General features: G+C 42.8%; 1 protein-coding gene across 1 annotated transcript; it reads left to right on the top strand.

Annotated features, from left to right (window-relative positions):
* Positions 1-4,213: 4,213 nt before the first annotated feature.
* Positions 4,214-9,041, top strand: LOC311493954 (transmembrane protein 26). The gene is made up of 3 exons (XM_084552776.1): positions 4,214-4,550; positions 6,830-6,974; positions 7,550-9,041. Exons 1-3 carry the CDS (start codon positions 4,309-4,311, stop codon positions 8,312-8,314), a joined length of 1,152 nt encoding a protein of 383 aa, XP_084408902.1. The 5' UTR covers positions 4,214-4,308; the 3' UTR covers positions 8,315-9,041.
* The last annotated feature ends 2,898 nt before the right edge of the window (positions 9,042-11,939 follow it).

The raw sequence follows: 11,939 nt of genomic DNA, 5'->3' as shown, positions 1-11,939 counted from the left end.
ACAATACAATATTCTGCAGGGAAACTTTTGGACCTGGCATTCATGTGGATGTTACTTAGACATGTAGCACCCACCTAGACCAGACCAGGCACCCCCACCCCATAGCAATGACACTCCTTGATGGCAGCAGCCATCCCCAGCAGGATGCAGCCTGACACAGACACACACACAAAAACGCTTTAGGAACAACTAAAAAAACATGAAGAACAGCACAAGGTGTTGACCTGGCCTCCAAATTCACTAGATCCCAAACTGATCAAGTATCTGTGGGATGATCCACAGAGGCCCCTCCCCTCAACCCATAGGACTCAAAGGCCCCCACTAACAACATTCTGTTGCCAGACACCACAGGACACCCTCAGAAGGCCCATGTCCATTCTCTGATGAGATAAAACGCACAACTGTTTTGGAGGCACAAGGGAGACCTACACAATATTTGGAAGGTGGTCATTGTTATGCCTGATCGGTGTATGTTTCGATGCTCACAAGTAATGATAGATAGATAGATAGATAGATAGATAGATAGATAGATACTTTATTAATCCCGAGGGAAATTCAAGCATCCAGTAGCAGTAACATACATTGAACATACAATACAAAAGCTATATAAAAAATAGAAAGTGACTAGAATTAAAATGTTTTATACAACTATAAACTATGTTAAAAATATAAAGTGACCTGTAGAAGTAGAAGGTTTTTTTTGTTTTTTGTTTTTTTATAAATATGAGAGCTTTTTTTATATATATATAAATATGAGAGCTACAAATGGGAAAAATGAATTAAAATCACAGTCACCACATGTAGCAGAGGTAGACAGACATGGTAATGACAGAGTGTCCAGTATCATTATCTAAGGTTCAAATGAAAATATAATAGAGTTCTTCTCCATAACTATTGTAGACTGCATCTTTAACAAGTCAGAAAATCAGAATCTTGCTATTTCAAGAAACGTAGTACTCCAGTTTAGGTTGACAATTAAAGGAGATATCATATGTGACATGATTCCTACTCATGAATGTTTGATATATATATTTCATAGTAATCTGCCCATTAGATTGTGGTATTACTTGTGCATAAGAGAACTACAGTGCAAATAATAAAATATTAGAAAACATCCTCTGGGAACAATGGACAATGGACCCATAAGATATGCACGACATTTTCATTTGTAGAAATTTGACTGCACTGTATTGCCGTGCCCCATCTGTTCTACAGACATTAGATTAGAATTACAAAGCCTTGAGATGACTCCTTAGCCTAGCAATCATTAGCACACCCATTTTTGTGTTAAATCAAATGACATAATTGCAAAGGGGTGTCGCCCAGAGTAAGACAAAGAATTAACCCTCAACTCTGAAGTCCCCCTCACCTGGCGATTGGTATTATAACGTCTTTCAGCTCATTGTTTTGGTTTTACAGTCTGCAACTTCCCTCTCATCAACCTTTTTTGTCGCTACAGTAGGGAACTTTTAAAAAAGTGTCAGTTAAAAAGTAAAACTGACAAAATCACTAGTCAGTGGATAGAGTGTATGAGATTATTTAGCAGGAAAAGAGCTGGTGGAGACCAAAACAGAGCTTGAAAACAGACTTAGTATTACATGTATACTGATGGTAGAAAGAAACTCTAAGTGTATAAAATATCTTAACAATATTTTCAATATATATGTACATATATATATATCTGTCTGTACTCTACTTCAGTGGTTCAGTGGATTGATTGACGTTCCTGGACAGCATCGACCCACGCAGCATCCTCATTCTGACGCAACAGCAGCAACATACCCACACACTCCTGCAGTGATTGCTCAGGGGGCCATCAACATCTCCTTTTCCTCTCGTTGCTCCGTGTTTTTGTGTGCACAGAGGCCAGGGAGCAAGGCTGTTATCAGGCATGGGTGGGAGCAGGGCAGGGCTGGGCGCTCTTTAACAGGGAGCGCGGCAGGCTGGTTTCTCCCAGGGAGATAACTTTGTTCTGGGCCAGAAGAGATGACATCATGACGGATGGCAATGAAGATGTGGGCGCGAGGGGCAGGAAACCTTATCTCCCACGATGGCACCAAGGGGACCAAGACACACACATTTACACTTATGGATCACAGTACTGTTCACTGATACTCCACTGGACTTGAACTGTAGTCACTCCCCGTTGAATGCACATACACACACACTCTGACATGTCTACTCTTCCACTGGGTCTAGGAGGTGACTGCCATTTAAAAGGCAAAATCAGACAGACAGAGGGCAGGTCACTGTGTGTGCCTGCTGAGGTTTTGTCGTACTCTCCACGGCAGCATCTGAGAACTTTTGGGGAAATAAACAGAAGAGACTGATCTCAACGAGGAGTACTGTAGGTTTGTACTGCATGCAGCTGCAAAATAAATATTGCATGAAATCTGTTCGACATCTATTAATATGCACAATAACACAGCAGACTGTGGCTGTTTATGATGCATAGCAGTTACACAGAGACCCGAGTAGAATTCATGTCTAATTCAATTAAATGTCAAAAGGATTTAAAGGAAAGTAGTTTGTATGAGCGGGATGAAGACAGAGGCTTTCAATCTGAATTGGAAGACAGTTTGGCAGTGCTTTCCAAGAAGATGAGCTTTGTCACCACTTAGATATTCATATATCTATGTGATGTGGATTTGTTTCTTTTTATATACATCACCTTTAATAATTTTGAGTTTCGACATTGTGAAAAATCTGGTTTCTTCTTTTCAACTCTTCAGTTTATCCTCTTCGGGATCCTGTATTAATGAACAGCTTTCCTTATTAATGGTCCATATCTGCAGAGCATTAGTAAATGATCTATTAACTAGTCACAAATTCTGCGCCTTTTATAGAGCTGGTGGGGATTGTCTTTTGGCAATGTGCCTTTTTTATACAGTTATCAGGCATGGGTGGTGCAGAAACTGACAGGAAGTATTTGTAGGGAGCCAAAATCCTTGTCCAGAGTCAGACAGGGTTGTATGGTTTTCATCTTAATATCTAGACAAATCGGGTGCTCCCATTTTAGCACCGCTTTCCAGCCATCGCAATAATCTGCAGAGATCCTGGGATCAAATCCTAGCAAACCAGTACAAAGCCTTCAGGATTTCTATGATATTGACTGGAGATAAATTTATCTAGCTCTAGCCCATTAAGGGCCCGTCCACACGGAGATGCTTTTTGGTCTAAACGCAGATGTTTTGCATCATTTTGGCCGATAGTCCAACGAATCCTGTAAACGCATTGCCTTAAAACGCACTTTTCTGAAACCTGGTCCCAGGGTGAAAAATTCGCAAACGCAGCTCTTGAGTTTTCGTGTGGACGGGGAAAAACGCATACGTGCGTTTCGATGATGTCATCACCACACCCCTCGAGCAGCCTTCCACCTCTTATATCCCGCGAGACGTCTCATAACAACATCAACAACAATGGCGGACTACATGCTCGTGTTCCTGCTGGAGAAGATATTGAGCCTATTAGGGTTACCAGGGCAAAATATCATTTCTCCTTGAGTTTGGTTTCTTCTAAAGCCGATTTGTAAACAGCGCTCAAGCTTTATGCGCATGCTCCGCCGCTTCCTCTCCGTTTTTGGTGAATTTCTGAAACTGAAACAGCGCCACCTATAGGCCTGGAATATGAAGTAGCGTCTTGAGTCGTGTTGAGAAGGATCCGTGTGTACGCAAATATTCTTGAAACGATGCCAGGGAAAACGGAGGGGGAAAAGATCGTTTTGGTACATGTGGACGGGGCCTAAGATATTTTAACCTGTGGACTAATCGGCAGCAAGGACACAACATGGCATAATTATTGATAATGTGTTTTGATGGCACACACTTATGTGATTTTGTTTTTTTCATATTTTGTTTATGTAAGTCTGAAGTCTTCCTTTCTTTATTGTATTAATACAATAGCAACAGTTTACTAGGTTCAAATCTACATTAAAACATTTATTGAAACTATGTTTACAAAAGTTTTTGGCACATTTTAAGTCGCATTGACCTTTCTCTTGTATAGTCTTGATTTATAGTATTGAGCTTTTTGCCAGAATGCTGAATCAGCCTCAACTTTCGTCGGCCTTGCAAGAATGATCTGTTGAAAAGCAAATATGGCAGAGAAATAGGATTTTCCCAAGTCATTTAATATTATGTCTCACATCTGACATACCGTGAATCAGTCAATATTAATGGCTCAGTCACTGAAAGACAAAGCCAAGCAATCTAATAATGGGGCTGCTTTATAACCGCTGTACGTTGTTTCTGTTTGATTGTTATACAGCTAATTAGCATCATTAACTGTCAGAGGTTCACATAAAACCTAATGACACATAATAAAGCCATCTTCCGTGCAGGTTGTCTGGGGTGCGTGATGTGTCGTCTCCTGAACATCTTGTTGGCCTTGCTGAGTCGCTTCCTGTTTGCGGTCCATGGAGTGGTGACCGTGTGGCGCGTGGTGGCTGTTAAAGAGGAGCCGCTCTATTGGCTGCTGCTGACAGGCGTGGCTCTGCTGGGCGTGGAAATGGCTGTCACTCTGAAATGTACCCGCAACGCAGAGTGGAAATGGTAACGGTTACTTACTGTAGCTCTGTCACACACAGGACACAGACATTTAACATGATTATTAGATTTCACACAATAAACTGTGTTCGTGTCAGGATTGGGCTGTTTGGATCTTTAACAAATGTATGAATTAAGTTTAAGAGCTTTGTGCGTGTCTCTAAAGTGTCTAATGTTAGGGACGGAGATAAACAAGTACAAGAACATGTGTGCCTGCCATGAGCAAGAGTGACTAATTATGTATCTCCACACAACACATAAGCACTTGTGTTTATGGTTCTGGAACAACAGCAGGAGTTTCACTATTAGTTCAGTCTATCATTTTGTAAAGATGGCAAAAATTTAAACATAGACATAGAGCCAATTATGTAGTTCTTTTTCCTTTTTATCTCATTAATGTAAATACTACTCATTAAAGTGAAATATGCATTATATGTGATTAAAGTAACCGTCTCTAACTGTTGTATTATGACCTGCACAGATGTAGAACTGAACTGCTTTCATGGGAGCTCTTACCTCTATCGGTGGGTCCTCCCACTGCACTCCACACAACTCGGATCCCGGTTACACTGTGTCTACACATGGTAGAACGAGCAGCAAGTTAACTTTTTTAAATCACGCCATATTTGGAGTTTTCACAGTATGGACTTTGAGTGTCCCAGTAAGCTACAGCAGTGAACCAGCATGCAGAAAAGCAGGACCTCTCCTAATGCAGGCCTCACTAATTAGGCCGAGCCTTTCCTGCTAAGACAAATAGCACCTTTGTGTGTTTACACGGAAGGCTGTCAGGTATGGTATTGATCTGTAGATCCCCTGCTTTTTGGAAGTGCTTAGAGTCCACCACAGGATTACTGGTTATGTAAAACACAAGATAGCTCAATAGTCTATAGTCTAAATAGAAAGAAATATTCTGGTCACATTAACAACATCAGCTAGACTGATCACAACAGGAGTGAATCAACTAAATAACAATGTTTAGGGAATCACAATTTCTACTTTTAAAGCCTAAAAGGAACATTCATAATATATAATTTAATTGCATTTTATTGCATTGTTATAATATGATGAGAATCTTTACCTTATATAGAATTTGTGAAGCTGAAAAGTAATCTAATCAGCACTAAACACAAAGTACAGCTGAGGCTGCTGGACCTGTCTTTAGCATCTTGGGTATTTGGTCGAAAACCAAAGTATTGAAGTATTTTTAAAAACTAACTGCAGGTAGTTCTAGAGGAAAATATCAGAGGATCATGAGTAGGGCTGATCCTCTGGAGATTACAAATACTAGTACAAAATCCAGTAGTTGCTGAGATATTTCAGACTTGACTAAAGTGGTAGACTGACCAACCAGCAGGCAATCCCTGGAGCCACACCTTTGATCGTCAAAGTATCTCTTTAATAGTATCTGACTTATCAAAGAATTCCCTCCTCTGCTTTGGTTGGGATAAATTAGCAAGTATAAACCAGATGCTCTTCACAGGATTTTTATTTTTATAGAGGGGTGACTTGAGGATTGAGACGTCGCCGGCAGACTTTGTAAACCTGCACAGCGCGGGGAATAAATAACTCCTGAACTTGTAGCTGTGCGAACACTTTACAACCCATCTGCCCGTGGCCGTGAGAGGCAGCTTGCGCAAGGCCTGGAACATTCTCTGCCACTAAACTCTCTCTTATCCTCCGCGGCTCTTTCTCTCTTTCACTGTCTATCAAAAACAAAATCTATTCCTCTGCGGTGTTATTGCTCTGTCTTTCACTGAGCTGATATTGTGATCCTGCCGTCACATCCCTGTCACAGCTTATCCTATCCAGTCACGAAGAAAATGTCTCTTGCTGGCACGGGCCAGCTCTGACCAGCTAAAATAAACAGCAAATAAATGAGTGAATATTAAATGAAGTTAACCTTTATTGAGCGAGCGTCAAATGGAAATGAATGTTTAGCATCACACCTCATCCCACACCGAGCTATGTCTCGTTCAAAAGCTGTAACTTTCCGGCACATGAGGACTGAACATCCTCAGACACAAGCTTTCTTCAGGCCTCTCTCTTTCTCGCTGAGTCTTACTTTGAAGTTCTCTCCTCGTGGAGAAGGCTTTACACTGTCAAGTGGGATTTGCATATATGATGAGAATAATTGCCTGTCTGAAATGGGATGCTTCTTTTGGGAAAAAAGGGACTCTTTCTTCTTTAAAGAGTGGCAATAAAGACAAAAAAAGCATATATCTAAAAATAACCTACCCCCACCTATCTCCCCCCTCCATCCCTCTCCTTTGGTGGTCCTCTTTTAGGTTCTCCCCCATGGTTTTCCTCTACCTCAGTACTGTCATCCCGTCCATTTGGTTTCTGGAGCTGAGCCTGCTACAGTCCAGGCTGCCCGTCAACAATTCCTCGGGCCATGAGCTTCATTTGCTGGCTCACATCCCCATAGCAGCGGTAGGGGAAAAACTGCCCTTCGCACCTCTCCCTCCACGCAGCCACATTAAAGCATCACCTGATATCAGATAAGATTTTAAATCTAGCAAGGGGGTGGATAAACTATTAGTTGCAGGGAATGCATAATAGACACATAGAGATGAAGTCCAGATAGGCTCCTGTTTGAAAAACACTCAGATCTCTCCCTTCTGGGACGGTTTTAGTGCAGTCTCTTTCATGTAGGATTTGGGAGATTTTTTGCCCCTCTGCTGTACTCGAGGCTGGGTGGCAGCTTTGGAAACTTGAAGACTTTGTGTTTCGTGTGTCGAGAGGTGCTGTCAGAGTAAACTCACTGAACCTTGGCACAGGGAGAAGCTGAATCACAAGACATCAAAGTCATACCGAGAACAGGGAGGAGATACCTTGTTGAAAGGATAATGGCCATTGTGTTTTATTGATTATATATTATAGTTTTTTCATTGTTATATCTTTATTGAAAAGAAAAGAACAGAACTAAGAAACTAAAGGGTTGATCTGGCACTAAACATTAACGAACAATTTCAGTGAGATTAGAGTCTGTTGTTTCCTTCACTCAGGACATCGCAGAGGTGGACCCAGAGGACTGGGTGGCTGGCCTGGAGCAGACCATGCTTATAGTGTTGGTCCTGGGTCGCTGGCTAATGCCCAAGGGGGACATGTCACGTGACCAGCTCTCACAGCTCCTCATGATGTATGTAGGACTGGGCGCTGACATCTTGGATATCTTCGATACCTTCAAGGAACCAGAGGTCAAATCCAACCAGGTGGTTGTCATCATTGGCCTGGCCCTCTTCTCCTGGGCGCTCATGCAGTTTCCCCTGGTTCTCACCCAGACACGACCCCCAAAGGGTGAGACTCTCCAGAGGAGCATGGCTGGTGTCTTCTGCTGTGCTGGAGCACCACCTTCATTCACCTCCTGCTGCTCCAGTGAAGTGTGGAGCTTGCTGCTCACCGTGGGACTCCAGGACGGCCCGTTTCTGCTTTACCGGATCTACCTCATGGTGCAAGAAGAGGTACTTAACCAGCTCATGATTTTCTTCACCTGCAAAAATATCCTCATCGTCCTTTTGGAGCTTTACAGAATCTTTGTGGTGCAGTGTGAGCAGCAGGAAGGGGAAACAGGGTTGGGGAGGTGTGCTGCTCTGGTGTTTCAGTGTCAATCCGAGGAGAACAATGTGGTGGAAGAGGTAAAAGAGGACATGGGTAAAGAGGAGTGCTGTGAAGAGCATATCTGTCATATAGACACGGAGAGAGGAAACAAGAGGGAGGAAGATCAGAGTGGAGGCCAGGTAAAGAAAGGCTCAAAATGCCATGAGGCATGACTTTGGCCCTCAAGGGGAGGGAATGGCTTTCACACACCGCACGAAAGGTTGAACCCAGCTGCCATGCCTTGTACCTCAGCCTGGTTCAGAGACAGTCTCGGCTCTCTGGAGGTTCAGGGACTAGAAATAGACCTCAAGAGAAGAAAACATGTCTCCACTGAACAGATCAGAGATTAATTTATGCACCTCCCTGTGATAAAACCTTTCAAAAAAGGGGGGCGTTTCAGTCACAGGATTTTCTGTTTAACATGAACTGCTAATTCCTTTAATATATGGAGGAATGACGAGGGCCGCTGAAACCAGATAATGAAACCTGATAATAAGCAGGCTGGTGCATTACAGTTTAACAGATTTGTTTTCATTAGCATGGGATTTCATTATGCTGTGTTTGCATGTTTAACAGAATGAAGGTGCTGATGAGGGTTACATGATATGAATAGCCAGTTTAAGCAAGTGATCACATGTCTATTTTAGTTAATGAACCCTTTCTAATAAAGATATTTCTCAAAAACTGTTTGTGCTGTTTGTTTTACTCTGGCCACCATGAGATGGCAGTGTTACCAAGTCAACTGAGGCCCACTACAGATATACAGCGTTTATTTGACTGTAACATGCACGCCACTTACATATAGGGAAAAACTGTCAGACAGGCACGCAGCAGCACACTGGATGGACTGATCCTTCAGCATTTCTTAGATTATATGATGATAATCTTCTAAATGTCTCTCTCTGATACAAAGAGGTAGATATACTTGTGATAAAAGGAAGATATGGTCACATTTAAGGCGGTAATTAACAGTCAGGTGAAGTCAATCTGGATGCACCTCATAAAGTATAACAAGCAGGAGGAGAGTGACTGGGTTTGCTTCCATTTTCAAGGTTCATTTTGCTCTACCACACAATCAGCCCATTGAAGCCTGAAGTGAGAGCTCAGCGCATTTTTTGTAATGTCTGAAAAAGCAAATTCGTGATTACGTGGGAGTTGTTTAAGTTTGCCATGATTTTCCCTCTCTTCTGAGAGATGGAAGGCGCTTTTGAGATGTTTCTTCGCGGCCCACAGAGGCGAGAGACTCTCGAAGAGAAGACAAGGGCCGAGCAAATCTTCGAGCAACTTCATAGTGGGGACAAGAAGCCGCAGCACGATCCCGCCGCTCCCTCCGTCCAGGCAATACCCCTCCTCTCTGGAACGGAGGCTGGGAAGAGGCCGTCCCCTGCATTTGTGGATGACCCTCTCACTCAGTGTCTCTCACACTGTGTTTGGCAGCGAGTGGCAATTCAATCAGAGGCCTTTCTAGCACCGTCCCGTATCTCTGTCCAGCAAATTGCTGCACTTCACCTGGCCTGCAAGATGAAGATAGGAGCTGAGGCTCTGAATGAATTGATGCTCTTTGTTTCCAACAAGCTTCTGATGATCGGCAGACACACAAAACTGAGCCAGGGAAGAAATAAAGACAGCATACTGCACGTGTGTTCTCTTCCCTCCGCTCCCCGTGCTAGACTACAAAATCCACAGATTATGAGCAAGCTTTAGTAAAACGATGACTTTAGGCTACTTCTGAAGCATTTTCTTGAGAACACTACTGTATTTCCTGTGTGGCAGCACTTTAGTCTAAATCATTGGTGGTGGAGCCAACTTTTAAGAGAGAAAATAATAATAGAGAGTCCCATGTGAGCTACACAACACCGCCTCTGCTCCTAGGGTGCTCGATAATGCAGAGTTTACAAAGTCACCACCAGGCATAAGACATCACACGGAGCCAACATGAGGGCGCAGCTTTGTCCCGAGCACCTGAGTTTTGGGAGAATCCGCTATTTGCGCGACAATGTGACGTGGGCAATACAATAGGGTGATGAAAGCGCCGCTCGCTTGTGAAGAGAGTCCTTTTCCTCTTCAGATTAACTGCATGCTTTAACAAGATTGTGTGGGTATGTGGGAGGATGGGGATGTCAGCTGATCCATGGGCTGCCCTACATAGATAGAGAGAGAGAGAGAGGGGAAGAGAGCATGGAAACTCAAAGCCTGCAACTCAACTGCACATAGATAAAAAAAAAAAGAAAAAGAAAAAAAAGTCAACCCTCACAAGCCCTCAACCGTTCACGTGGAAAAGGAGCAATGCCGCAGCTGTGCCAGGTGCTCCTTAAAATCTCCTACATCTCGGATTGCATCATTTATTACGCCCTACAGAAAGCGATTGCTCGTGATGTAATTTTCCCACTAAATCTTTCAAACTTACTCTTATGATCATGTTTCTGAGGACAAAGCGGAATGACGGATCGCTGACAAGGTATCATTTGGTTGAGGGATGAGACCATTAGTCATCCTGAAAGTACTCAACCAATGGATTCACTGGCAATGGCTGCTCTCCCAAGCTTGGATTCACGTGTCACACTCCCCCGTAATAATGGATGCAGCCATCCTCTTTTATTTTCTGGTGGCAGGTTAAGCCGGTGAGGGAAATGGAGGGAAAACTGAGCAGTGGGACCTTATTAGCATTATCAGTTTGAAGAGAAATTTGTTCCAGCACGTGTCAAAAGAAAAATTAGCAGAGAGCAAATCCTCTGTCTTTTCATAATTTACCTGCAAAATATATCTTGTAGAAATAAAAAGACTCTACTATCATGTAACAATACAAGAAGGAATGTATTTAGAGCTCAAGTTCCTACTACAGACACTTACTGATTGGCATATTTAGACACATTTACCAATAATTATGTTTTTTCTGATGTAGGAAACATGGTATTGATATTTCTGTCACAATCTGAAGGCTGCAGACATTCACAGAGAGAGACAGAGAGAGAGAGAGAGAGAGAGAGAGACAGAGAGAGAGAGATAATTTAGACCGGAGCAGGTGCATATCTCGTGACAGCGTGGAATCTTTTCACCACACGCCACAGTCTCCCTATTTTGTGTCAACTAATCAGGAAGTCCAAACACACCAACGTGCGCCTCATCAGCCTCCAATCCTACAGATAAACCCGTCAACATGCCACTGCAACGGCACAGCGAGAGAGGAAGAGTGAAAACAAAAGCAAACTTCAAATGAACTACGCAACTTTCTGACAGGTGTCTGAGGATTCAGCTCACACTGCCTCACGTACCGCCACGGAGGGAAACTAATGAGCTTTACTTCGCTGGTTGTGGATCACTCTGGTTGTCTTGTTTTCACGTAGCGTAGGATTTTCACAATCAACAGTGTGATGAAGGGGTACAGGATATAGTGGGTCTAATTTATGACAAATCATAGTGTATTGCAATCATGTTGACATTCCTCCTTAAGTCAGAGGAAACAAACATGTCTGCTTTATGCAGCTTCTGGTAGTCAATAACAACATCGCTCCTCAGCGATCCCTGAGTCCCTTGTTCTATCATGAAGAGTTGACATTCCTGCAAAAAGAAGTTTTTCCATTCGTGTTTCACATGATAAAGTATGTGAACTCCTCCAGAACACTGACAAAGAAGAGGTATTAGGATCAATGAAGCAACTCTTCTTCTATGATGACCAACCAATTTGACAGGACTGTGACTTTACCTCATTCACATGACACTCACTGTAATGCATGTCTGACATCAGGGATCAGGGCTGACAACAGTGGTCTTCACTATTTTTCTCATGAAAGCCACACT

The sequence above is a fragment of the Chelon labrosus genome, assembly GCF_963514085.1.
Source record: "Chelon labrosus genome assembly, chromosome: 10".
Classification (NCBI taxonomy): domain Eukaryota; kingdom Metazoa; phylum Chordata; class Actinopteri; order Mugiliformes; family Mugilidae; genus Chelon; species Chelon labrosus.
Note: the sequence above shows the minus strand (reverse complement) of the source record. Positions and strands in the feature narration are given on the sequence as shown.